The 27,913-nt window shown below is 32.1% G+C and overlaps 3 protein-coding genes across 4 annotated transcripts; 2 read left to right on the top strand and 1 right to left on the bottom strand.

The window, feature by feature from the left end:
- The first annotated feature begins 3,008 nt into the window (after window positions 1-3,008).
- On the top strand, window positions 3,009-7,473 carry LOC133705567 (magnesium transporter MRS2-2-like). Of its 2 annotated transcripts, XM_062130847.1 has the most exons (11): window positions 3,013-3,629; window positions 3,719-3,748; window positions 3,987-4,140; window positions 4,291-4,412; window positions 5,385-5,459; window positions 6,027-6,254; window positions 6,359-6,403; window positions 6,514-6,558; window positions 6,646-6,675; window positions 6,819-6,938; window positions 7,035-7,473. In XM_062130847.1, the coding sequence occupies exons 1-11, from the start codon at window positions 3,381-3,383 to the stop codon at window positions 7,119-7,121; spliced, it is 1,185 nt and encodes a 394-aa protein (XP_061986831.1). In that variant the 5' UTR covers window positions 3,013-3,380; the 3' UTR covers window positions 7,122-7,473. The 2 variants fall into 2 exon arrangements, with proteins under 2 accessions (XP_061986832.1, XP_061986831.1); XM_062130848.1 differs by lacking the exon at window positions 5,385-5,459 and having other exon boundaries at window positions 3,009-3,629.
- A 5,190-nt stretch (window positions 7,474-12,663) lies between these two features.
- Window positions 12,664-18,731, top strand: LOC133705132 (E3 ubiquitin protein ligase DRIP2-like). The gene is made up of 7 exons (XM_062130244.1): window positions 12,664-13,219; window positions 13,943-14,042; window positions 14,734-15,124; window positions 15,410-15,687; window positions 15,791-15,841; window positions 17,545-17,617; window positions 18,055-18,731. Exons 1-7 carry the CDS (start codon window positions 13,102-13,104, stop codon window positions 18,268-18,270), a joined length of 1,227 nt encoding a protein of 408 aa, XP_061986228.1. The 5' UTR covers window positions 12,664-13,101; the 3' UTR covers window positions 18,271-18,731.
- A 2,193-nt stretch (window positions 18,732-20,924) lies between these two features.
- LOC133704253 (2-methylene-furan-3-one reductase-like) lies at window positions 20,925-22,985 on the bottom strand. Its single transcript, XM_062129031.1, has 4 exons — window positions 22,613-22,985; window positions 21,938-22,261; window positions 21,671-21,830; window positions 20,925-21,403 (listed from the first exon to the last, which is right to left on the bottom strand). Exons 1-4 carry the CDS (start codon window positions 22,829-22,831, stop codon window positions 21,138-21,140), a joined length of 969 nt encoding a protein of 322 aa, XP_061985015.1. The 5' UTR covers window positions 22,832-22,985; the 3' UTR covers window positions 20,925-21,137.
- Window positions 22,986-27,913: the final 4,928 nt, after the last annotated feature.

The following is a 27,913-nucleotide window of genomic DNA, read 5'->3' as shown; positions in this document are numbered from 1 at the left end:
TCTATTTTTTCCCTTGATGTTTTAGGGTATGAATTATATATATATATATATTAAGTAATACTCTAAAAGACGTGTGGGAAAACTACTATAGCTTTTCCACGCCTTTCACTTTCCCATCTTTAATATATTATATTATTATAATTATTATATAATTATTATTATTATTATTATATTATATTATATACTAAAAATTAAATGAAACGCTAAATTGTTTTTTTTGTTTTTTTTAAAAAAGTTTTTTGTTTGATCCCAGGTTTGATAGGTTAGTCTGATTTGACGAGTTAACCTGGATTTTTTTTTCTTTTTAATTAATTTTTTTCATTTAGTTTAGTTTATTAATGTTAAATTTTTTTATATTTAATTATCAGAATTTCATGACACGTATCTCGGACTTGAAGGGTTAACCCGTCAATTGTTTTTTTTTTCTATTTAGTTATCAAACTTTCATGACGCAAATCTCAGGTTTGATGGGTTAACCTGGTTTGAAGAGTTAACCTGGTTAATTTTGGGTAAACCCGTCAATTGTTTTTTTTTCTATTTAGTTATCAAACTTTCATGACGCAAATCTCAGGTTTGATGGGTTAACCTGGTTTGAAGGGTTTTTTTTTTCTGTTTTAGTTTTTTTCTTTATATTGGTTTTTTTTCCTTTGTTTTTTTATTTTTAATTAATCTATTTAATTATCACACTTTTATGACAATATCTTATAGCTAGACCCACATTCAATGCTCTAGAGTCCGGTGTTGCGGTCAAGCTCACTTAAACTTAAGTCATGTAAGTTTAATGTTATTATTAATATTATAAATAGTATTCTTGGGTCAAGCGTTGCAGCTAGACCCAAGATTTTTGGATATATCTTTACAAAAAAACCTAACGCTCTTAGATCTTAGTATTTTTTTATATTTTTTATGCAAGAAAAAAAAATAACCTGTGACGTATGCCTTTGTTTTTTTTTCCTTTTGAAGCCTTTTACTTTGAATGACATGGTACAATCCAAAATAAAGAAGCTCATGCCCTAAGTTTATTTTTTTTGTCAATAGTTTCTTAATATTAAGTTTTTTTTTAATTATCAGGCTTTCATGACATGGATCCCAGGTTTGATGGTTTAACCCAGTTGATTCATATTTTTTTTCTTTTTCTTCATTAGTTTTTTCCTTATTGTAGGTATTTTTCTCTTTGCTTTTTCCTTTTTAATTAATCTTTTTTTTTTAAAATTTAGTTCATTAATATTAAATCTTTTTTCTATTTAGTTATCACACTTTCATGACACGAATACCAGGTTTGACGGGTTAATCTGATTTGGCGAGTTAACCCAATTGATTCAGATTTTTTTTTTTATGTTGGTTTTTTTTTGTTTTTTCTTTTTAATTAATCTATTTAATTATCATATTTTTATGACACGACCTTGTAGCCAGACCTACATCCAATGCTATTGGGTCTTGTATTGCTATCAAACCCACTTAAACTTGGATCTTGCAAGTTTAATGTTATTATTAATATTATAAATATTACTTTTAAGTCAGACGTTGCAGTCAGATCCAAGACTTTTAGATATAGCTTTACAGAAAGACTTAACACTTTTAATTTTTAATTTTTTTTAATATTTTTTATGCAAAACAAATTGACCGGTAAACAACAATATAATATTGTTTATTCTTAGAGGTGACTTTCTGGCCAAATGCAATGTTACCTAGCTATCTCCCCTGGTGCTTAATTATAAACTATAATATTAATAGATATTGCTGTGGCTGACCATTTTCTATTATGTATATGCCCTGTTTTTGTTTTTATCCGGGTATTTTTATATTTTTTTAAAGAATGAAACTAGTCTGTTCAGGATTTGTGGATGTTTCTCTTAATAAGTGTGTTTCTTGAGAATTGAACTTATATTTTTATTTTTTCAGGAATATAGTAGTATTTTATGCGCTAAATGAATATTTTAGTGGTGTATATGCCGTGTTAATTAATATTGAATTGGAAGATGATTACAGAGGAGATTTGGGATGCTAGTTAGATCCCATAAAATGTGGCAATTTTGCACCCCTTTCCAAATAAAATAAAACAAAGGAAAGCACAGTGCATGAAGGAGGGCTGTACGTCTCTTTTAATTATTTGTTTTTATATTTTAAAAATATTTAAAATTTTGTCTATTTAAAATTAATTTTTTTTATGTCTTATGATATTTTGATGTTTATATTAAAAATAAATTTTAAAAAATAAAAAAATTATTTTAATATAATTCTAAAAAAATATTTTAAAAAATAATTATTACTCTAATATTAAATAATTTACTGTGCTATTATTATTTTAATGATAATAATGGTGGCGGTGGTTATTATATCTTAATCCTAGTCATCATCACCAGCATTATTATGGGGGTATAATGCAGCCATGATGGCTGGTGTACTTGTCATACATGCTATAAGTAAGCAGTTCAACCCGTGTTTTTAAAAAATTTAATTTTTTTTTGTTAAAATTTAATATAGTTTGTACGTTTTGGATCGTTTAGATGTGCTGATGTCAAAAATTATTTTTAAAAAATAAAAAAATTATTGACATACATTTTGACACGAAAAGTTATTTAAAAAAAACTCGCAATCACATTGTCAAACACTGCCGTATCTGGAATAGGGATCCGATGAGATATTGTTGTGTTTTCTGAAGAGAGTAGAAAATAAAAATAAAAACATGTATTTTTATTTTTTATAAGATATCTGGTATCATGATTTAATTATGTTTTTTTTTAATTGAATTCTTTAATTTTAAAATAATATTTTTTATATTTTAAAATTATATATTAAAAAAACTCAACTTCACCGGATGACATCTCAGTCCCAAAAGTACACTAACTAATTCACACCGACTCCTAAAATCACACGACGATCGATTAAAAAAAAATTGAGAATATGATTTTAATAAGAAATAATGTTTTTCTTTTATGTTTCAGCTTCACCGGATGATATGATTTTATTAAGAAATTAAGATTTTTCTTTTATGTTTCCACTGGGAAGCAGCCAGCCGTCAATTACGTGTCAAACCAGCATTGATGCTCTCCTAAACAAACACCCGTCGCATGTGTAAATTAAAGAAACCACTCCCAGTCTCACATCCTTGATCTTCTTGATTGATCACTCCATCATCTCATCTCTTTCGATATCAACGCAACCGTCCTTCACCCCTTCCCTGCGTTCACCCTCACCCAAATCAAACCGCTCACTCTTTTTTTTTTCTTTCCTTCTATATAATAAATAAATAGAGTAAAATAAATACAAACGCATTCTTTCTGGTGCGTGCGTGGGTGGCTGGGGTTGTAGAATTATAGAAATTAGTAAGCGAACCCTGACACGGACGGAGGAGATGTGATGTGATACGGTGATGAGAGATGGCGAGGGACGGGTACGTGGTGCCGGCGGACCCTCTGGCGGTGGCTGCCGTCAAGAAGAAGGCGCATCCTGCCAGGAGTTGGATTCTCGTCGACGCTACCGGACAAGGAACCATTCTCGATGCGGACAAACACGCTATCATGAATCGCGTTCAGATTCACGCCCGCGATCTCCGAATTTTAGACCCTCTCTTGTCTTATCCCTCCACCATTCTCGGTCGTGAGGGGGCCATTGTTTTGAACTTGGAGGTTTCTTTCTTTTCTAGATTTTGATTCTTTTTTCTAAGTATTTCTTTATTTTTTTGTTGCGCTTATTTGCTTGTTTTGAATGGTTGCAGCATATCAAGGCAATTATTACTTCCGAGGAGGTTTGTGGCTTCTGTTTTCTTTCTTTTTCCATGCCTTTTTTTTAAAAAAAAAAATTGAGATTTTGAAATTAAATTTTTTGATAGCTGAATGAGTGAATTTTTGGTTTTGGGTTTAGAAAATAGTGTTCTTTGGTAGTGATCAATTGAATTTGAATTGATAATCCCCCTCCTTTGAAAAAAAAAGTCTCAAAGAAATCATGCTTATAGCTTTGATTATTTCGTTTTAAAACTGGAATAGGTATTGCTTCGAGACCCTTTGGATGAAAATGTTATTCCTGTTGTCGAGGAACTTCAAAGGCGATTGCCTCCTTCAAGTGTATTTCGTCAAGGACAAGGAGATGGGAAAGAATACCCTGGTGGACAGCAGGATGTTGAAGCTGGCGAAGAGGATGGTATGCCTCATTGATTTATTCATTCTTGCATTGATAGTTAAGAGTAGAGGTTTTTTTTTCTGCTGGTACTGCAAATATGTTTTCCTTGCATCATGGTTGGTTCATCTAGAAAATTCTTGCTTGTTGAGTGATCTGGGTTGTACAATACAGAGTCTCCATTTGAATTCCGTGCCTTGGAGGTAGCCCTCGAAGCCATTTGTAGTTTTCTAGCTGCACGTACAACAGAGCTGGAGACTGCTGCTTATCCTGCTTTAGATGAGCTTACATCCAAAGTAAGTGTTTGTTGTTTCCCTTGTAATTAGTGTTCTTTTATTATTTAATAATGTCCTCCTTTCACTTCTGTTGATTATTTTTCCTTAGAGAGGGAAATATGCCTGCCACACCCTGGTTAACGAATTGGATAAAAAACTTGCAACAGATAATGTAAATCACAAAAAAATATTGTTTGGGAGATAGATAACTATGGTGACTATTGCATGATTATGTGTTTACTGGTTAACATTACTTGTTTTCAATGGTGCCATATCTCTTTTTCTGACCGCTGTGGTGGTTTTTCCTCCATTTCGATTATGGTAGTGTGGCATATTTGCTGTTAACTGTTTCTTGACACCTTGTAGGAATGCAATAGCGTTGTGTGATGCGTGAGATTTTGACTTCATAGATTTGTACTTGTGTTCTTAGGCGGATCCCTTAGGAATTGTATTGGAAGATTGATCTTCTTCCTGAATTTAATTGTGGGTGTTTTATTTAGTTAAGTTGGTGAGTTTTACTATTTATCTTGTTAAAATGTTTGGTTGAGTTTCGTTTGTTTTTCCAAGTGCTACTATCAATGATGTTGCTCCTTTTATCCTTTTATAAAGCTGGCTGGGTGAAATTTTGACATACACCCCCCCTAAACAAATTAAGGGCTGACAAGGTTTTGGAGGATCCCAATGTATGGTGATATAGGAGATGGTGGAATTTTGTTTATCACTGTTAGTGGTGTTATCTTTTATGTGTTCCTTCCAGTTTAAAATTTATTTTGTAATTGTGTGCATATACTGTGCATTCAACAATTTGAACTCAATAAATTACCGTATAAACAGAACCCTGCGTGTTCTAATTCCATTGCTCTTGAGGTTTTTCTTTCTTCCTACAAGGCAAAATTTAGGCTGGATAAAGTTAATTTTACTTTATATGCAGAACCCTGCATGCATTGTTTGTCACTATTTTGACTCTCTCCTTTCCCCTTTATAAATGGGCAGATTAGTAGCCGAAATTTGGATAGAGTTCGTAAATTGAAAAGTGCAATGACGAGGCTGACTGCTCGGGTACAAAAGGTAGGTGTGTAACGTTGGTGGTGTTTGCAAAATATTTCAGTACAAAATACTTAACATTTTAGCATCTTTAGTCATTTCAAATGTCCAGGAGACTGAAATACTTGAATCTAATAAATGAGAATAGGACCTTGAGTTGCTTTAGATCATAATACTCGGGAAAGATTCAGTGCCCTCTGATGTTGCAATCTTCTAGGCCAATTGTACTGGATTCAGTCTTCTGTCACAGAAAATGTTGACTGACAGTTTAGCAGATACACTCCAACAACTTGCATTTTTGGATAATAGCAGTTTCAACTGATTCATATACAGTGTAATGTTCTTTGCAAGAAGTACACGCAACTAAGGATGTCGCTCATTCAGGGATTATGTAAATCTACATCCAGCTGGGACGTTCTTGGCCCAAGAAATCTGCTGTATAACAAATAAGTTAGGTCTTAGTTTGTGAATTAGCTGAAGGGACTGGAAAAAAACTTTCCTGGCCTAACATTAACAAAAAAATAACATGCTTAACTGTCCCCTTAAATTGCAAATGTGATAGGTAATGATATTCTCATCAATTTTTTGCAGGTGCGAGATGAACTTGAGCAGTTACTGGATGATGATGATGATATGGCTGACCTTTACCTATCAAGAAAGCTGGCTGGCGCATCTTCACCAGTAAGTGTCTCTGGTGGTGCAAATTGGTTTCCTGCTTCCCCAACAATAGGTTCAAAAATTTCTAGAGCAAGTAGAGCAAGTGTGGCAACAATTCGTGGAGACGAGAATGATGTTGAGGAGCTTGAAATGTTATTAGAGGTAGAGTTTCTGACGTGTTTTACCTTTCATTTTAGATGCTTATTTTAATTTTAATTTTAATTGGGACAAAGGGCCTATTCTTGAAAATGGATGAATTTTTGCAGGCTTACTTTATGCAAATTGATAGCTCATTGAACAAATTGACAACGGTGTGTGCTTTTTATTTACTTTTCCTTTTTTTACCGCAAAAGGCACACACATTATGGCCAGAATTACAAAGCTATTTCCATCCTTTTAAATTGCATTTTGAAATATGCAGTTGCGAGAGTACATTGATGACACAGAGGATTACATTAATATTCAGGTAGGCAATGTTAAATTGAAAACTAAAGTTTGTTTTCTTGTTTATGCATGTTTTCTTAAATTAAATTCATGCATCCTTTTTCTGCAGCTTGACAATCATCGAAATCAGCTGATTCAGGTGCTTCCGATTTTCTCTTTGTGAATTGTATTGGGAGTCTGGGACCCATTCTCACTCACAAGCAAGCACACGCAACACGCATATGGATTGTTTATGTGTTTTGACCTGTTATTCATGTTGTGTCTCTTCACTTTTTGCTGCAGTTAGAGCTCTTTCTGAGTTCAGGGACTGTTTGTTTATCCATATATTCCTTGGTGGCTGGAATATTTGGCATGAACATCCCATATACATGGAATGACAATCATGGTTACATGTTTAAATGGGTAGGCAGAATACTTTTACTGGTGAATTTAGCTCCTGGTTATAAATTGCTTTTATTTGGTGAATCATGTTTTTTTTTTTTTTTTTGTATTGCCCAGGTGGTAATTGTCACAGGTGTATTCTGTGCGTCTTTGTTCATAGTTCTAATGACATACGCTCGCCACAAGGGTTTGGTTGGATCTTGAACGGTCCCATGTTCTCAAAGGGAATGTCTTGAGATTCTATACAGAGGGTCGAGTTTCTCTCTACCTCCCTCTTCACTCCCATATGCATCTCTGTTGAGACCGAGATTTGGTAAAGCAGTTCAGCCCGCAGACCATGGCAAAATCTTATAATTTGTCAAATCCTTGATCAAAGGCATCCGAAGCGGAAATTGTAAAACCGCATGCAGATTTTTTAGATATACGTTTTAATTATTTTTTGCCCATGATAGTGAATCTTAATTTTTTAAAATTGCATACAGTGTTTTACTTATTAAGATGTAATCATTGCCATAATTTTACATATCTATACATATTTTTATATGATTGACATGAAGCATTATAGAGTAGGGGGGAATTTGAATTTGTAAGAATATTACTTTGTGATGTATTGCGTCACGTCAGTGTGGGTGTTTAAGTTCTTGTTTGGAAATGTAAAAAAATTTATTTTTAATATTAACGTATTAAAACAAAACTATTCAAAAATATATATATAAAAAAAATTAATTTAAAGCTCCATTTTTTTTTTGGTTGAAAAATCTTTTTGTAAAAATTTAATTTTTTTTACTTAAAATTAGTATTATTTTTTATTAAATTGTTAATATATATATTATTTTAATATATTAAAAAAATACTTAAAAAATCGATCACTATTAAATTAGCTCTAAATTTCTTTCTAAATCTAATTTTTTTCCTAAATGCCTTGTTTCACTGTTCATACTCACTCTAGCCTGGGACAAGGGAGACTCGCCGCGAGTTTTTGGTGAAAACTACTCTCTTGTAAGAAAATAATTTTGTGAGTGAATAATTTTTTTTTTTTTTTTTTGCAAGAATAGCACAATCCATCGTAATATATTGGGATTTAATTTCTCCTTTTCTTTTAAAAATTGAGTACACTTATCCATTCAATCAAACTTGGCCTCTGTACGTAGGAGATTTGCTAATGTTAGATATTTACCAAAATTAACGTCTAGGAAGGGATCTGAATCAGTTTAGGGGGTTAATTAGTGTTTCCTAGCAGATTTGTCAACTTAATCTGTAGCTAATTAAGTTTGCTTTCCTGCTTGCAAAATTAACGATACATATATTTGGTATTTCTTGCTGGATCAAATTTAATATCGGCGATCACAGCTTCGATCTCCCAAGGAAACTGTGTTGGCGATTCCCTTTAGAGCTTGTAATTGTATGAATATTGATGAATCACCAAGAAAAGAAAAATAAATTCTAAGAATTAAGTTATTCCTTGATTATTTCCTTTTGAGTTAATTATCGTTTAGTCCTTATAGTTTATCAAAATAAATTAATTAATAAAAAAGCTAATGATTAGTACTCTCCTTAAACATTATAATTAATGCGTTTATTAAACTTCACTAATTGCTGAATTGTGTTAAAAATTAAAAACATGATATTTATTAAATTAACATTGTAAATAATTATTATTTTATATGACAATGTTCTTAAGTGCTGACAATAAATTAAAAAAAAAACATATGAATTGATTAGGAGCATCAAATTACTTTTTAACAACAACGCGCGTCACTAAGGCACCCTGGATCCTTAATCATTACTTGTAGTATAAATTAAAAAAGTTAAATATTATTTATTTATTACTATTTATGTTTTTTAAAATAAAGAAAAAATAACATAAAAAACAGGTTATAGATATATTTATAAAGATTAAATACATATATATCGTTTCCCAAACCATGAAAACTAATAATCAATATTAATTACTTTGTGTAAACTATATATTACGAAGATCGATTAAGTTACAAGTAACAACATAACTTCTTGTTTATTATGCAGTCGGACAGAGGTAAATTAGCTCTCTCTATGTTTATGATCTCTCTAAAACTGGACAGGATGAATCTAGAAAGATACAGGGTCATAGAACTAATAGCAACACCCGGCACCTGCTCGTGCGTGCATGGCCCATGCGCCAGAAATACAACGAGAAAAGAACATAGGAAGTGATCATACAGTGCTTCTGCGATCAGTTCCTCTAGCAAATCAAGGTGCATCAAGATCCCACAAAGAACTTGATTGTCCAGATAGCGGCATCGATTTCATGTTTTTTAAGGCGACAGTAGCACTGCCAGCTGAGCTGGAAATATCTGACACATCACAGCCTTGTTGTGGCCAGGAAAGTTGGAGCATCAAAATATGGCTATTGCGTTGCCAAATGCTGGCCGGTAAAGCCAACTTGCCAGGGGAGATAGAAATGACATAGAGAGGTTACAAGGACCGGAGGAAAATCACAGTTCACAGGTAGCTGGCTAGCTCAATGACAATATTGAGCCCACCACCATGGTTGGAGCATCTTAATTTCTGGTGACCATTTTCGATAATCATCATCTTTGTTTGTTTATTTGTGTAATAGAAATCCAATGTTGATGTGACATATTTTGTAAATATGAAAAAGAAAACAATGGCCACTAGTGGGAGTTAGAAACCAATGTGGATTTCTCGTTATCTCAGAGGCGGACTGTTGATAAGTACTAGTGAGCAATGTTTGAAATTAGTAGTTAGCTTTGAAGAACTAGTATACTTTTTTCTTTTCTTTTCTTTTTTAATTTCGAAAGAGTTTGAACATGTTCTCTCTACAAGACCTATCGGTATTTCTTTTGCCATTTCTACACCCCAAATTTACACAAATTAATAAGCAATGGACTGTTAAATAGTTTGAATCTGGGAGTCCATCCTCGAGGTTTTAGTTTATGTTCTTGATAAGCCTTAAAATTTAAGATAGAAATAAAATTGATATATTAAATAATTGAATGATCTTTTAATTCAAGTATTTAATTCATTTTTTATAATCATTATATCTTATATCTTGATATGAAAAGTTTAAATGGTTGGTAACTAGTAGCAAGTAATATCTGGTAAATTAGTTGATTGATAATTTGATATATGTAAAAAATTTTCTTTTATATGAAAACTCTCTCTAATAAAATCAGTAACTTTATAGCTTTTATAAAAAAAAAGGTTAAAGTGTAATTTTATTTTTTGTGATATTTTAAGTTGTATTCTATTTAAAATAATACATATTGAATCAGTATAAAATATTAAAAAACTCGGTGAATTTTAAAAAAATTATTAATAAATGTTGAGCTCAATTTCATTAAAAATAAAAACTAAAAAAATAACACAAGCACCTAGTATTTTGAGCTGAGGATGTGATCCTGAGCTCGAGCTCGTGAAAGAGCTGGGTGCACTCCATGCCTGCACCAAGGGTGCTGAGCATTTTATTTGGATAAATCATTTTTAATTTATAGGAGAACTATCCTCCCAGTATGCCAAGTAAATACATTTCTTTCTCTTGAAATCCTGTTTATTCCATAAACACAATCTGTTTAAAAAAAAAGAAGAAAAGAAAAGTAGTTGCCATAATCACTCACAATCATATCGACGACGCCGTACCACAGGTGAAAGCCCACGTTAGTACTTTCGAATCCAATAACCAGTTGGTCTGTCATTGTCATGGTACCTTATGTTGTATACAACCTTTGAATTTCGAACACAACACTCACGTGAGACACACGTGCCCGGAACCAATACTCCAAGGCATGGCTGGATAATTAATAAGTAATCAACCCTTTACTTGTACTACACAATGCCCGCACCGAAAAAAGAAAAAAACTACACGATATATGCACAGGCCACAGCGCTGCGCGGAGCAGCGGCACCAGCCACCTGCGAGCTGCAACCAAACGGTGAAACAGAAAAGGATGATAAAACCATCAAGAAGATAGTGACCTAGTGCTAAGAATTTAAAATTAAAAAGTTTTTTTTTTATATAATTTTAGATTTAAGTCATGTGGTTGTTTATATGATGGTCACTAGAGATTTATATGGTTGTTAACTTAAGAGCCCGTAAGATTAGTTGAGATGCGTAAAAACTGACCCAAACACCCACATTCAACTGGAAAAAAAAAAAAATGACAAGCAGAAGTGGTGTAGGTTGCTCTGCGCGCGCATGCACACTTATATAAACATTAATATGATAAAAAAATGTATTCATTTATGAATAATCAGACTATCAAGTTAAAATGGATGATTCCACATCACAGGGACATAGCTAAGTAATATCATTAAAACGAGGTCATGAAGTTCAGAGAAAACATTAATTATAAATATATCAGTTATGTGTCTATAATAAAATTGACTTTAATAAATGATAAAGTTGACTATGATATCAAAATATATATATATATATATATATATATATATATATATATATTATACCAGACATTCAATAATAAAGGAAAATGACAATAGGCCTTCCATCGAAGTTGAATAACCAATTAATTATTATTATTATTATTATTAACGGGAATTAATTGAGGAGATGACATTATTATCCCCTTCTCTTAATACATTCTTCGCTTAAAAAGTATTTTTTTCCTCCTTTTTTTTATTTTATTTTCTAAGAATTTGTTTATTTCAATTTCATGATTTAGATCACGAGTTTAACAAATTAACTCGTTTTTTTTTCATTTTTAGTTTAATTTTATTCACATTTTATTCTTTAACATTTAGTTGATTTGGAACTAGACTTTATAAATATTTTTTTGTTTTTTTAATGAGTTTATCCCGTTTCATTACTTGATTCATAGGTTTGACGAGTTAACCTGAACTAACTCGGGTTATTTTTTTGTATCTTTTATTTAATTAATTTTTTTTCAATTTCATATTTGAATACTGAGTTGATTGAGAGTTCAATTTTATATTTTTTTTATTTGCTTTCTATAAAGTTATCCAGTCACATAACTTTAATTATAGGTTTAGTAAGGTTTAGTAAGTTAACTCAAACTGACTCGAGTTGTTTTTTTATTGAATCTTTTTTTAATTTTATCATTCAAAATTGAATTGATTAAAATTTGAGTTTCATAATTTTTTTTATAGAATTATTTTGGTTTCACGATCTAGATCATGGATTTAGCAAATTAACTTAGATTGATATAAGTCGGTCTAATATGTTGTTCTTTTAATATTTTTAAAAAATATCGTTTTGAATTTTTTTTAATCAAACTATGTTTTTAACCGTCATACAGATTATTTTTATAGTTATATTAGATCAACTTTCATATATTTTATTTTTTTTATATAAAAAAATGTGTTAGCAATATCTAAATATTATTTTATATTAAAAATATTAATGTGACCCGCAATATTACCAAAGGCAATAATCAAACATAAACATAAAACACCAAGCTTCCTACAAAAAGGTTGGTTTTTTTTTTCTCCATGAAAAAGTAAAATATTTGAGTAGAATCCATTAGCAAATCGGACTTTAAGGCACATTCTCCAACTCCAAATAGAACTGCACCAAGCCAGCCTGGACAAGGGAAGTAAATTGAGAATTTTGAAACTAAATTAAGGATTTAATTAGGATAAAAAAGTGTATTTGGACACTCAATCTAAAATTACTATATAGTTGAGGGACTTGTTCGAGGTTTGGCCAAAACAGTTTAGTTGCTTCTTTTTGAAAAACAGGCATCGTTAATAGCTCACCGTATAAGTTTTGTTTTGTAGGGAGGAGAGTTTCTGTGAATGTATTCGAAAACATTGAGAGCCTCGAACAAATCACATCATACCAAAGCCATTGCCATTGTCCAAATCGAACAAGACCCACTTCCAATCAATTCCTCCAGAATCTCACTCTCTTCATTCTTTTGTTTTTATTAATAATACCCCTCTCTTTAATTCCTTTTTCTCGCCCACCGAACACAAAGCCACCACCAAAACGAATTCTTTGAAATCGTTAATCGCCAACCAACTCAACCCCTACTGTTTCTTCACCGATTCTTCCTTGTGATTGTCGTGGTTTTTTCTTGGAAAAGAATAAAGAAGTTTCGTGATTTGTGGGGTCTTGATTACATGCACCATGTGGGGCACGTGAAACAAAGGAGAGTGTTAGTGTCACAGTGAGAGAGCCAAAAGGCAGGTGGTGGTGTTCGCGAAGATGATGTTAGGCCAGGTGGTGAAGGTTCAAAAAGAGAGGATAGCGGCATGCATGACTTGTCCTCTTTGCAACAAACTCTTTAGAGAAGCCACTACTATCTCTGAGTGCCTCCATACTTGTGAGTCTCTCTCTCGCTTTTTATATGTGTGTTTATCTTGTGTTATTCCTTTTTTTTTTTGTTTCTCGATTTGGGCCTTTAATTGTTAGTTCACGTAATTCGTGTATCATCTTTTAATGCTTGAAGTTGAGCATGGCTTATATATTGTTTTGGTTATTTTGTGATATGTAGAGTATTAGTGTAAATGAAATGCGATTTTATGATCTTGGTATTTCTTTATTTTGTTTTCTTGGTCTATTTTTGCTGAATGGATTGGGAGTTTTATTTTGAAATAAAGGAAAACATTGAAATTTGATTGGCAAATTTAGCTTCCGTATTTTGCGTAGGAGCAATGTAAATGATGTGAGCCTGCAAGCTTTACAGTAATTCATCAACCATTAAGTCATCATTTTGTTAATGTTCATATATATGTAAATGTTTCAATGTTTGTTGCCATAAAGATAAAATTATAACTTGGGGTTGTTGGGAGCTTTTCCGCTCTTCAAGTTCGTCAAAATTGCCATGTCCTTGCTTAGTTCATGCTGTCAAATGAGAACAGTAATGTGTTTGGGGATGATGAATAAAGGTTTAGATTTTGTATTTTCCTTTAGAAATAGATTTCTTTTTTAGTATTCTATCATTTAATCAGTACGTTTTAAGTGATGTCTTGCCTAGATGTTACATACATCTCTCATCGAGTATATCTAATGCCTGCTTCTTCTTCCTTTTAATTTTTTAAAATAGTTTGCAGAAAATGCATATACATGAAGATAACTGATGAGGAGTTGGATAGTTGTCCAGTTTGTGATATTAAATTAGGTTGTTCTCCAGTTGAGAAGCTCAGGTATTTGATAATCTCATTTTCTTATAAATTATTCAGTTTATGCCACAGCAATTTTGTATGATACATCTTTTGCATGCCATGGAAAAGCAATATATATGTAGCGGTTTCTTATATAAATGGACTATAGTGTCACACATATCTAGGACGTGTGCAAATGCTGTTCGAGTATTATCCATGCAGTGCAAATGAAATTGTCTTAGGGTGTCAGCATGAATGAGAAATGAGGGTGAAATGATTTTCTAGACACTCCTCTGCCTTTTGAAACTGTAGAACCAATCCTTGAGTGAACTGATTAATGTTCTTGGGAAAAAGATATCAAAATTGCCAAGTCAATTTATTAGATATTTATACCGCACAGAAAGCATATGCTTCAAACAGTAGACATGCATTGTGACACTTGAAAATCAATTATCGTGTTGCTTATACCTGAGCAACATCCCTGCCCTGCAGCTCAGGTGGGATGCATGCATGCATGATTTATTTATTTGGATTATCTGATATGGCATCTTGCAAATATTATGATCGAACATTTGCCTCAATCTGTTTATATGCCAGAAAAATTAGAAGTCCATTTTCAAGGTACTCATAATGCTTGGAAGACAGACCAAAATTGAGAAAGCGGACATGGATTTAGCTATAGCTGCAGAATCTTGAGCTTGTTTTAACTTGCTTTCATTATGTTAATCCACAGGGCAGACCACAGCTTGCAAGATTTAAGGGCCAGAATCTTCCCTTCCAAAAGGAAAAAGGCCAGGGAACCTGCAACAGTTTCCTCAGTCCCAGAAGATGTGCCCTCAGTCCCAGAAGCTGTGATGGCAGTCCCAGAAGCTGTGCCAGTCCAAGAATCTGAGCACTCGGTTCCATTGATAGGCAGAAGAAAGGAGAGATCTCTCTCTTCATTGGTAGTCAGCACACCTAAGATATCTGTCAAGTCTGTTCTGACAGGAAAAAGATCAAAATCTGTAGCTAGAAAACGAGAATCTCCCATTCCTGTTGAGGAACAGATTAAGAAAGTGGACGATTACTATGAGAGTTTAAGCTCTCCCGAGACTCTAAGAAAAATTGCACAAACTAAAAGGCAGGTAGAAGTGTTTAAGCTTGAAGCTTTCTTGCCACTACCTTTTTCCTCCTTTTTTTGGTCTTTTGAAAATGATCTGCTTTTCCTTTGATGCATAGTAATCTCCTGTAATTATTTTTTCATGGTGTAGAATTCTTCTACTGCTGAGTCATCCAAACAACAGAAGCCTAATAAATTAGATGTAGAGAATGATGTTAAACCATGTAAAGAGAAAATTGATTTGTGGAAACCCTTAAATTGCTTGGTTGAAGCTGCAACTAAAACAAAGTCTAATAAGTCAGACTTACAGGAAATTATTGTCCAAATAAAGAAGCTTGACGCCCAGGAGGAAGAAGCTCAAGCACTCAAAACCAGCATTAAGGAGCATGGTGATAAATCAAAAGTTATCGGTGAAGAATCTAACTCAACTTCATCACCTTCAGGTTCAGTGAAACCTAGAAGGCTGCAAGCTATGCGACAAAAAAGAGAGGGGTTTAATATCCCAGCACAGGCTGCTGTTGATGCAAACAGTAGATATGATAGAAGATTTAGTCCAATTTGGTTGTCATTAGTTGCTTCTGATGAGCAGTGAGATATTGTTTCTTTACCATTACTGAAGATTTATTGATGATTGAAGTCAAGTATACAATGACATGTTGTTAAATATAGTTTCTCTTTGGCATAATTTCAGGGAAGGAGTTGCGCCCTTGCCACAGATATCTTCTTGCTACTTGAGGGTTAAGTGAGTTTCATTATCCTCACTATCTGGCTTATAATCATAATGTTGGTTTGCTTGTCAGTTTCCTTTTTTATCATGAGTTTTGATACACACACACACACACACACACACACAGACTCCTTGTTAAACTGTGTTTTATAGCACCATTCTTCAGTTTTGTAAGAAATTCCATGGTTTGCTATATGTGAAATGGTAATTGCATTTTGGTACGCTAAGCTTTGTAGATATATTTTGATGTTGTATCTTATCCAACGTTTTCTATGCTACTTTGATTTCCCACATAGAATTTCCCTTAGCTTCTGTTGTAAGCTTGATATGCTCTTGTTCTCCATCATAATAGTATGATGTCTATTTCCATTTACACGTTTTGGTTTCAATGAATATCTGCTCCAGATATTCTGCAGGAAAAAAAAAACTAAATCACAGCCTAGAAGTAAACTATATTATGCTGTGCGCCAAAAAAAGAAGATAGTCACGGGAAATCACACATCACTCTGGTGGACCTTATTTTACAATCCTGGGCACATTATAGAGCTAGAGCTAACTTTACAGCCTGTTCGGTATTGTTGTCAATCGCATTTGGAAATGCAAAAGGCATCAATATGGTGCCTTTTCAACCCAACCGCATTTCCAAACTCACACTTGGTATATGATGAGATTACCTGTTTGAAGTAGCGAAATTGATTAACTAGATTTAGGTGAACTGGCTCCTAACTGATCACATAAAATATAGGCTTAAACATTGTTCTATCATTTTGGAATCTGTGATCTTTCAACATATTTTTAACCTCTAATACAAATCACTCCATCACCATGAATATAATAGCTAACATACAATTCTATTGTCCTTCAGGACTCGCATGAATTGTGAGGGTGTATCTATGTTTGCTTTCTAAAATACACAAATTATGATTTATCTGAGAAATGAACTTGATACTTGCCTCTTTCTCTCATAAAAACATTTGAAAAATAATTATCTACATTTTTAAGCCTACTCTTATCTCGCTATATTTATGACTCTTGTGCTCTTTCATTGCCATCCCATTCTTTCGCTTTACAGAGCTACAAATTTCTGTGAAGAATATAAGATTGAAGGAATGATATTGAAAGTCCAGGAGCAAACATTCTTTTCAAATATCGGCAACACCTGAAACCCTGTTTAACAAAATCCTGAATGTTAGAAAGCGTCAGAAAATAGGGTGTTTCCCTGCATTGCTTTATGGGCAGTTGCAGATACAATATCGTCTAAAATATTGTCTGTTAAGTTTTGCATGCTTAGCCATGTTTAAGTTTCTGATTGCACACTGGTGGTCACATTAAAATAGTGGCACATAGAATTAAAAAAAAAAAATGATGGTGTTGTCCCGTGAAAGAGAAGATCATGAAGCATTTTAATTGGATACATGAATTCTGCACACCGCATATGATGTTGATTTTCTTTTTCTACGCCAGAATTTCATTTAGAATATTAATAATGAATATCCAGAAGAATCTTTGCCTTTGAAGTTATATTACTTCTAAGAGCAGCTTTATGGGGGGATTCAATACCAAGAACTTTTATTTTGAAACAAATATACCAAGAACTATTTTGGAGCTTTCTTTTAATGGTTCATACCGTTATGAAGAAATATCGTCACTGGAGATGTTCTTTATTCATTTAACCCATCTATAAATTTTGTTGATTAGTTTTTGCAATTTCGTTGTAGGGATGGTAGTTTGCCTGTTTCACATATAAAGAAGTATCTTGTTCAGAAGCTGGGTCTTGTCAGCGAGGCTGAGGTAACTTCATCCTCTCTTTTTTCCCTCTAGCATGTTAATGAGTTTGTGCATGTTAAATAGTTTTATTTCCTCCATTCCCTCTTCTTTTCCTGTTGGTAGTGGAAGTGGACAGTATTTATTTCTTATCATTATCATTCAAAGATTTCTTTCCTTTGAACTTGAATGTCCAAATTACCCTGTGGTTCCTTCAAGTCATCTTCAACAACGTATGGCAGGGAAAGGGCTTGCTACTCTCTTGGTTTCTGATATTGCAATCAACCCTTTTTTATACTGTCCACCTTAACAAGACCCGCAACAGTTTTTGTTTTGATAGAAGTGTTAACCATTTTTAAAAGATAAAATGCCGGTGAAGTGTGTTCCAAAAATTATTTGGAAAGTACAGGCTATGAAATTGAGGAAATTTTAAAACACCGTGCGTAATGTTCAAATTTGCATAGGTGGAGATCTTATTGCTTGGGCAGCCAGTAGCTTCAACGTTGCAGCTGCATAACTTGGTAGACTGGTGGTCTCAGACAGCTTCAGCATCTGAAAGAATACAGACAACCGTAGGCAGTTCAGCTAAAGATTTTGTAATGGTTCTCTCATATGGTCGTAAAGTCAGCCTCCAAAAACATCTTGCTACGGCGGCAGAATTCCATCTCTTGCAACAGTGATCTTGGTCCAGGTGGTCGGAAACAGGAGCCTTTTTTTTAATCTCTTTTTCTTGTAATCAAAGAATATTAGACACGGTAGAAACTATAGAAGTTATAAACGGATATAGAATGTTTATGATTATCTAATTTGGATCCACGGGTTACATTTAAAAACAGCATAACAAGGACTCATGCTACTGGCGAAACAAGTTGGGATGGCCTTGGAAACGTTTGGCAATGGCAATCATGGACTAGAACGGTGAATTGGTCGTCATTTTACACGGGACGTATTAGGTTCATGCTGAATAGCGAAGATCCAAAAAAAACCTTGGAAATCCCAGGATGTGCATGTCTGGTCAGCCTTAACATTAACAAAAGCTAAACCACGTGAAGATTTCTTTGTAGCTTTATATGTAGATTACTGTGGATTTCTAGGGTTTTTTTTTTTTTTTTTTTCTGGTTTAGTGGTTATTAAAAAATTGTTTGAGGTAGTATAAGTCTCTCCAAAAATTTTAATATAATAAAATTATTTTTTTACTCCTAGGATAAAAAAAAAGAAAAAAAAGATGGCCTACTAGATAAGGGTATTTTAAGTTTTTTAAATTTATATGTACTGTAAAATGACTTTTTTAGTCTTAGAAAAGACAGAAAAGAAGCTATGCCTTTGGGATTATTCTGATATTTTCATATGAGTATTTTATGTAATTAAAAAAATCATAAGGGTGTTTTAGTATTTTTGATTTTTGATCTTTTAATCGGAAAGTTGTCAGCGCGTGTTCCACACTCACTAGCGAGTGGGCAGATTCCGTGCTATTCAGGTGGCACATGTGACGCCTTCTAGTGGTCTAATTTGGTCATTCATCGTCTCGCTGGATGCGTAGCCGTCTTACACATAGTGCGGCGCGTGTAGACCTATAATGATTGGATTGCCGCCAATGATTGATTTTTTGTTTTTTTCTTTCTCCTGACAATTAAAGTGCACAATTATCTTCTTTGTTTGTTATTTTTCAATTTCAGTCATCTTTCTTTGAATTTCTTATTTCATCCTCATTCTTTTATAGAAGTTTTTATTTTTTATTTTTTCCTTCAGTTACAATTTCTTATATATTTTGTTTTTCATTTCAGTTCTCATTCTTTTAATTTCTTGTTTTAGTTTTATTTCTTTTATAGTTTCAATCCTTCTAAATTTGTTCCTATTTTTTGTTGGTGTCTCATAATCCTTTTTATTTTGATTTTTGATTTTGGTCATTTTCTCTTTTCTTTGAGTTTTATTTGCTAACAATTTAGCCCTTTAATTGTAATGTGTGTATATTATGCTTTTCAATTTGGTTCTTCTACTTTCGATTTCTTATTTTTTTTCCTTGGTTTTTTTCAAAGTTCTTATACTTTTTAATTTTACCCTTCAAATCAAATTAATGATTTTTTTTCAATAATAATAATATTTTTTCAAATTTAATAATAATAATAGCTAATATTAATTGTGATTGTAGTAGTAGTAGTTATAGTGACGGTTATAATAATTATAACAATAGTATAAAGAGTAATAATAATAATAATAATAATGAGAATACTAATTGTCATAATAATAATGATAATAATTCATTATTCAATGTTATATTTGCTTAGAAGTGAGTTTTATTGCTTTTTCAAGGATGGTATTTTTGATCTAATATCCAGGATTACTAATTCAAATGGCTTGACATTCTTTTTTATTTTTTTGTTTTATTTTTTTAATTTTATTATTTAATATTTACTTTTAAAAATATAAAAAAATCATTTAAGATTTTTTTAAATTTGTTAAATAAATTAATTTACATCGAGTTAGCTATTAAAGATTTATCGTTCTCCAGAGTTTATAGCATTGTCAAAAAAAAAATTATACTTTTAAAACGTTATTTTTATTTTTAAAAACATGATTTGGCATGCAGTGAAACAAATAAACTAGTAGTTTCCTACATCGTCTCAGGCTGACTGGATCATGTTTAGTCATGATTTTTAATGATATATCTGATTGCGCAGAATTGATGCTGGAACACAGCACCAATACTCATCACATTATGTCCTTTTTAAGTCCTACGAGACATTAGCCTGATCCTGTAAAATCAAGGTCTAGTTTGAGACTCTGTGAGCATCTTTTTGTTCTAGCTACATTTTCTTTTAAGACATGAAATGAATTCACCACCTACTCAGAGCACCAGTATTTCTACTGGCATGATAAAACTCTTGTAGCCAAGATCTAGATGGATTTGTGAAAAAGTTGGTGGTTTATGGTCGCTCATTTTATAACTAGTGGAATGCCATCAATTAGCCACTGCACCAAAATTCTCTAGTTACGTTGAACCTTCTTTGAATTTCTGGGGTCTTTGAAGCCTCTCTTTTGGAGGTGCCCTGCCCCAATCAACCCAATACGAGCTACTGTATTCGAGTAGCTTGATCAATCATCCAGCCATTCAATCATTCCACATATTGTGCTAACCCTAGCGATCTAATATTCCTTTGGCATCCCAACAAGTTTATAGCCACATTATAGCCCAGAAGTTAAAGGATACAGTGGGGATAAGTTAATCCACCCATAGACGAGCAGTCAGCTACGTTCTCTTCATGTTCTGGTACATAGACATAGGAAGATTAAGATGAGCTGAAGAAAAAATCTAGGCTAATGGGTGAGACTAAAATCATTAGAATCTCTACGCTCTTAAAGAGATGCTTGAAGAAATACATTACATAAGCAATTATTACTTCATGCAGTCATAATCCATAAGCACACTGCAGGACCTTAATTATACAGTCAATCCACCAGCATCCCCCATACATTGAGGATAAAGGATTTATTTGTGCGCACACGCACACACACACATATATATACATATATATATCATCTTCAGGAATCATGGGATCGGATAAATGACCACTTTTCCAACAGCTCTGCTAGTTTCAAGATAGGAAAATGCCTCTACAGTTTGAGAAAATGGGAATTGACCCTTGGGATCCAGCACTGGCTTCACCTTTCCACTCTCCAAGTAGGGCTTCAGTTTGTCCAAGACAGAGCCATTAGAAGTGAGCACGAATATGAAAGCTGGGGGAGTTATAGGACCAACTATTGTCACAACACTTCCATCTTCTTTCACTGCCTTGACTGCCCTGTCACACTGCCCTGTTTTTTGTTTTGAATATTGAACGCCAACCATTAGTGTCATGGTGGTTTAGAATAAATCTTAAGCATTAGCAGTTTAGCATACACCCAGTCATAAACTCGCATATGCCTAGTGTACAAATGGTAATATTTAACAAACAGAACTCACTACAGTTCATTCATGTCAATCGCAAGTAAATGGGCATGCAGAAAATATCGAAGTATTTAGTAAGTATATAAGTGCAGCAAGAAAGAAGTTAGAAGTCAATAATGGATCTAGAATCATACCAACTGCATCATATACTACATCAAACTTCTCTGGCAGGTCCTCAAAGTTTTCCTTGGTGTAATCAATAGCCAAATCTGCTCCTAAGCTTTTCAGCAACTCCAATTTTGATGAGCTAGAGGTGGCTGCTACTGTAGATGCACCAAAAACATGCTTTGCTAGCTGTCTCAAAACGAAAAGAAAACATTAAGGAAGAAACCCAACTTGGAAAATCAAAGGGCGGACAGAAGATGATAAATTTTTTATCTATATAGAATTAGAAAGGCTACCTGAATTATTTGGGTACCAACTCCACCAGCACCTCCTAAAACAAGGATAGATTTGCCGGCAGAGAACCCAGTTCTTTCAAGACCTTCATGAGCGGTTTCAATGACAAGGGGCAGGCTGGCTGCTTCAGCAAAACTCAGATTTTTGGGCTTAAGAGCCAATAGATTCTCTTCAACAGCAGTGTACTCGGCTAAAGAGCCAAATCGTTTGGGGTGGTCCAAAGCTTTCTCATTGATGTCTCCGTATACTTCATCTCCTACCTTCAGCCTTTTAACTTGGCTTCCAACCTTAACCACCACACCAGCCACATCATAGCCCGGAACAGTCTGCAAATTCAGAGACAAAAACAAAATCAGAAGTCTTTGAAAGAAGTGTCTCATCTTCAATTTGCGAAACTATCTCAATAGTTCATTATCCCTGGACCATTTAAAATTCTTCAAAACATATAGAGCATCAAACATGGCCAGCTATCATCTTCGAGTCCTAGTTTGTGCGAGGACTTGAAAGTCAGAGGCCATGCATGGCAATCTTATAACAAAAGCCAAAGATGTAGAACTAAGATTGCAACACGCAAAATTTTCTTACAGGCGCGAATATTCTAAAGGAGAAGACCCAAGAAAGAACAAACAAGCATATATAGCAGGAAATTAATTAAGTGTCAGAAGAGTTATCCTTACCGGCACAGGAGAGTCACTGACTTTGAACATGCCAAGCATCCTTTTAGCATCAACTGGATTAATGGATGCAGCAACAACCTTGATCAGAACCTGATCTTCTTTCACTTGAGGAACTGTAACGTTCGAGTCTAATTTTAAGACATTGGAAACGTTCCCATATTCACCATAGACCCAAGCCTTCATTTTAGACGGAATGGAAGTACTCGATGGGATCTCCATGGTTACTGAGGAATGTGGATTCTACACTCAAAAAGGCCTCAACTACTACTACTCTTCGTCTTTCTTTTTTCACAAAGGAGAAACTCAACCCTTGAAACTTTTGAAGTCATATGAGGTACAAAACCACTGATGGCCTGAACCACTCTTTGCTTGTGTACGAATTCGGGAGTGTTTGGAAGTCTTTAAAACTATGGCAATATTATTTTTTAAAATATTTTTTATTTAAAAATATATTAAAATAATATTTTTATTTTTTAAAAAATTATTTAAAACACTTAAAAAAATAATTAAAAATAAAAATAAATAAATAAAATTTAAGATTTTTAAATAGTGTAAATATAATAATTATCTTTTTTGTTCATATACACTTTAATGTTAAAAAATCATTTAGTAAGGATAATTTTTTTAATATATTTAATTTATAATTATTTTAATAATTTAATATAATTTAGTTGATTTAAAAATAAACCAAAAAAATCTTAATCAACTCAATATTAAATGATAAAATTTTAAAAATTCAATTAAAAATAACTAAAAATCAATTTGAATTAACTTTGGTAAACTCGTCAAACTCACAACACGGATCATAAACTGTAATAATCTCATAAAAAACAAATTAAAAAAACATGCATTTAAAAAAATCAAAGAACAAAACAAGTGAAAAAATATTATTACAATAAATAATATTTAATAAAGTTTTGATATTTTTATAAAATATATAAAAATAATGTTTTTATAAGAGAAATTGTATTTTAGAAAAAACAAATTAAAGCATGAAAAACAAGTATTGCAAAAATAAATTAATTTTTTATTTTTTATTTTTAACTTCGATGCCCTTGCCAATTATAAACCACTGAAATGAACGGTGAATTTTTTCTGTGGTAGAAACTAATGATGATATTTCTGGTAGGTAAACGTCAAAATGTATAGAGACTGTTTTTTGGTTCAAGTTCAATGCTCCGGTTTGGTTGGTGTTAACCCTGCTCTCTGTTAGCGTGATCACACTGCGGATTAATTTTATTTTTTTGAAAATAAATAAAAAATATCTAGATATTATTAATAAATTTTCTAGTAAAAAAATTAATTATATAGTATTAATTTAATATGATTTAGTCAATGACTAATAAAAATATAATTTAATTAAAACAATTAAGGTAATAATTATTTAAATATTAAGATAGTAATGTATCAAATCGCTTGGATTTACTGGAATTAACTCATGTAACTTACTAAATTTCTAGATAAATTTTAAAAATAATTAAATTTTAATCATGTATACTAAAAAATAATTTTCAAGTTAGATTGGGCTGCTGCATTACAACAGCGGGGGGTGGGGGTGATTGTCGCATTCCTGTCATGATTTTTAAAGATATGATTTTTAAATTTAACTGGAAAAAATCAAGCTAGTTTGAAATTTTAAATTTGAGAAGTGATGTTTTTTATGATGAAGAACTTCTTGATTTATTTAAAAAATAATAATTTCAAATAATTTAAACTAGTTAACCTCAATTATTTTATTTTAAGTAAATTAACCTTTAGCTTGTATGGATTTTAATTATACTGTTTATTAGTTCTGTTTACTAATAAAATTATGTAGTGTTTTGATTATTTTTTTATTTTTACTTTTATTTTTTAATATTTGTATGTTTTCCTTTATTTAATTTCTTAAGTTATGTTTTTAATGATTATTTTGATTGAAGTAGTTCTACTAACAAATATGGTATTAAAGTTAGTAATCCTACCACTCATAAAACAAGATTATGAGATTTTATGGTGTTGGTATCAAAGACGGGTAGCAGGGGTAAATAATATAAATATATAATTAAATATCTAAAAAACCTAAAAATTATAAGTTCCTAATATAAAGTTCAAAATTTCACATATATTATAAAAAGATGTTTCATAAAATTCTATTTTTTATTATCCACAATTATTTTTTGCGAAACTCGTATGTTGAAAACATTATAAAATCTTCTTATTATTAACACTTTAAAATATATTTTTTTCAATATAAATAATCAAACAATCACTCAACTAATCATTCTCGTAACTAACTATAAATTATTCATTTCAACAAATCAACACAATCATAAACTATTTATTTCGTTAATTTCTCATGGTTATTTTTCAAATTACATTGGAAATTCAACTAAAATCAGACAATATGATTAAATTTATTTCAATTATCATCAAAACAACAACATATATTAAATACGCATAACTAACAAACATTTACTTTGAGTCAAAAAATTCTCATCCCTGCCCTCTCTAAAATTGTCAACTCTACTTTCACCATAAATACCCAATTCTTCATTTTCAATTATGTTTTATTTAGAGTTATTTGCATCATATTTTCACAATTTCACTTTTTATTAATTTAACATTTAAGAATCCTAATTTAAAATTTTAGAATTTTTCATAAACTTTATTAATATTTATTTAAACTTGTACAGTCAAGTTCATAACACCGTACCCAACAATGATATTAACTTTGAATGTTAATCAGTTAAATTTTTATGCTCCTCTTCTTTTTTTTTTCTTTTTATGTCGTGAGTTTTCTCCATATACTGTCTTTCCTTCACTTGATTTTCATTTTAATCATTGAGTTAGATGTGTTCAATACTCACTCTCTTATTTATCCTACCTTGAATTTTGGTTTTTCTTCGGAATTTTAGTGAGGAAGCTCTTAATTTTTTATTTTTTCTGATTTTTTTCAGCACTAGCTGACAATTTAAAGGGGAAGAAAAAGCTGAAATTCTAATTTTCCTAACTTATTTATGAAATATATCATCAATGAGCCTACATGTTATTTTTGGTTCGACTGTTGATATTTCCACATGACCTTTTTAAACTTTGATTAATTTAATATTTTAACTCAAAATAAAACAATATGTCAAGAAATTCTTCATGAAATTTCTGCGCAATCCAACCGTTGGATTAAGGGTCATGGTCAATGGTGTAAAATTGATCAGTATGTAATTTTACATCAAGATTCAAAATTTATTATTCAAGCATTATTAGAACTATATCAGTTATTTTACCAAGTTCCGGGGGCCTTTTTTTCATTCCAATACATATTTATTTTTCTATTTTATTATTTATTTTTTTACATACTTCCTACAATTTTACATTAACAGTACCGATTTATAGCTAGAGATTACACCGACACTTATTCATGTTGTTTTTTTTTTTCATTATAATTTACGGGGATTATTTTTTCATTCTCAAAACATTTTTATTTTAAATTTTTTATAATTCTTCTATCTATCGAGACCGCTGTCACTTCCAACACAATACATACTTCATTAATTTTTTTTAGGCAGTGTGGGCATGCTGGATCCGTCCATGAATGGTATTGATCTCCAAGACAGCAAATGTAGATGAATAGTCACCGGTCTGTTGCTTTGCGTTTTATGGTTCCTGGGGTCTGTTGCTTTGCGTTTTATGGTTCCTGGGGTCTCTGCTTGGGGCCACGCTGTAATGAGGCCCTTTTTCAGTGTTTTTTGTTTTATGTTTTTCAATTTGGTTGGCCTTTTTTGCCCTTGGTTCTTATTGTTTATTTCTTTTATGCAATTGAGAGAAAGAATAGCGCTGTCATCGTCAGTGTTAGCAAAAGCAAGATCCACAGGCTATAGACGAAAACGATATCATAATCCCATGCGCATTCTTAATTTCATCAGAAGGAAAAAATAATAATTTAATTACACTCTCCTCCTCCTGGTTAAGAAACACAAATTAGATTAGATTAGGTACGTGACTCGTGATAGGTTTTGATACGCTACAACTGCGTTGAAGCGGGGATTTTCAATTTCCGGCATGAACCAGAACCGACGTGGTGGTGGTGGTGGATCTAGATTGCCGACTGTAGTCGCGATTTTCTTCTGCGTTTTTTCGCTGTTTATTCACCTTCATCACATTTTCATATTTTTTCTGCTTATATTTGTCTAAATTTTGTTAGAAAGATTCTGATCGGCCTTAGCATGGTTTATATATATATATATAAAGGTTGTGCATGTATAAGAATCCTACAATATAAACAAGTAACACGTTTGTTTGGTAGAAATTATTTTTTAATAATTATTTTTAAATTTTCATGTTTTTATTTATTATTAAAAAAATTAATCAGTAAGAAACACTTTTCAATAAAAAATTACTTTATTCTAGTTTTAAGAAAAATATTTTTCTTTTATTTTGAAAGATAAAAGCGCTGAAAAACTCGAAAATATCTTGTTATTTATTGATTATATCAAATTTAATCATTAATTTTTTTTATTGTTATATATTTTATTTTGATTTTTTTAAAAAAATTCATATCTTAAAATTAGATTTGATTTGATTTTTATATAAAATTTGATCTTTTTTTTATTGTTATTTATTTTTTTTATCATTTTTTTAATTGAATTTTTTTTTCTATTATTTTAGTCCGTACTCTTTTACCTGCTATTTATTTTTATTTAAAATAATTTATGAAATTATATATTATTTTTAATTTCAACATCTTGTTTTAAATTTATCTCAAATCTCAATGAAGTGCCTTTTTATTCGCTCAATGGTCTGCACATAATGCACGCTTCAAATTTATCTAGGCCATCTGCTCTAAGCATATTACAAAAAACCAGCAGCTGCGTTAGCATTCCTGGAAATAAGCATAACACTACAGTTTGGCATGGTCAACAAAGTCTCTTTGATTTCTGCAATTTCAGCTTCCACTTCCCAATAGCGAGTACATTAGTTGTCGGGCAAATACTTTAACCACCATGCTGGAGTCAGACTCGATGTTGATCCCTCTTGCCCTTGGCCCTCAAGTGCAACAGCCTCTTTAAGCGCAGTTACTTCTGCTGCCGGTGCTGAATTGCAGCAAGTCTCTGTCTGTCCATCAACAATGCGACCTATTTAGTCTCTGCCGATCACAAAATATCTGAGAGTAGTAGCAAGGCAACTAAGCCAATATAGCTGATGCTAGGTTTTAAACTACAAAAAAGCATTGAGTATCATAGAACCTGCCAACAACTGAGTTTCAGTTCTCAATCTCCCATCGCAAACCGTCAGTTCAAGACAATATAAAAGCTAGAACTGGTACAA

The sequence above is a fragment of the Populus nigra genome, chromosome 10, assembly GCF_951802175.1.
Source record: "Populus nigra chromosome 10, ddPopNigr1.1, whole genome shotgun sequence".
Lineage (NCBI taxonomy): Eukaryota > Viridiplantae > Streptophyta > Magnoliopsida > Malpighiales > Salicaceae > Populus > Populus nigra.
Note: the sequence above shows the minus strand (reverse complement) of the source record. Positions and strands in the feature narration are given on the sequence as shown.

Bases quoted from the DNA above. Each gene is read 5' to 3' on its own strand.
- LOC133705567 (XM_062130847.1), top strand. From the start codon at position 3,381: ATGGCGAGGGACGGGTACGTGGTGCCGGCGGACCCTCTGGCGGTGGCT. The intron at 5,460-6,026 runs GTAGGTGTGTAA...AATTTTTTGCAG, and splicing joins TGACTGCTCGGGTACAAAAG to GTGCGAGATGAACTTGAGCA. The intron at 6,404-6,513 runs GTGTGTGCTTTT...TGAAATATGCAG, and splicing joins CATTGAACAAATTGACAACG to TTGCGAGAGTACATTGATGA.
- LOC133705132 (XM_062130244.1), top strand. From the start codon at position 13,102: ATGATGTTAGGCCAGGTGGTGAAGGTTCAAAAAGAGAGGATAGCGGCA. The intron at 13,220-13,942 runs GTGAGTCTCTCT...TTTTTAAAATAG, and splicing joins CTCTGAGTGCCTCCATACTT to TTTGCAGAAAATGCATATAC. The intron at 14,043-14,733 runs GTATTTGATAAT...GTTAATCCACAG, and splicing joins TCTCCAGTTGAGAAGCTCAG to GGCAGACCACAGCTTGCAAG.
- LOC133704253 (XM_062129031.1), bottom strand. From the start codon at position 22,831: ATGGAGATCCCATCGAGTACTTCCATTCCGTCTAAAATGAAGGCTTGG. The intron at 22,262-22,612 runs GTAAGGATAACT...CTGAATTTGCAG, and splicing joins TCAGTGACTCTCCTGTGCCG to ACTGTTCCGGGCTATGATGT. The intron at 21,404-21,670 runs GTATGATTCTAG...AACAAAAAACAG, and splicing joins TGTAGTATATGATGCAGTTG to GGCAGTGTGACAGGGCAGTC.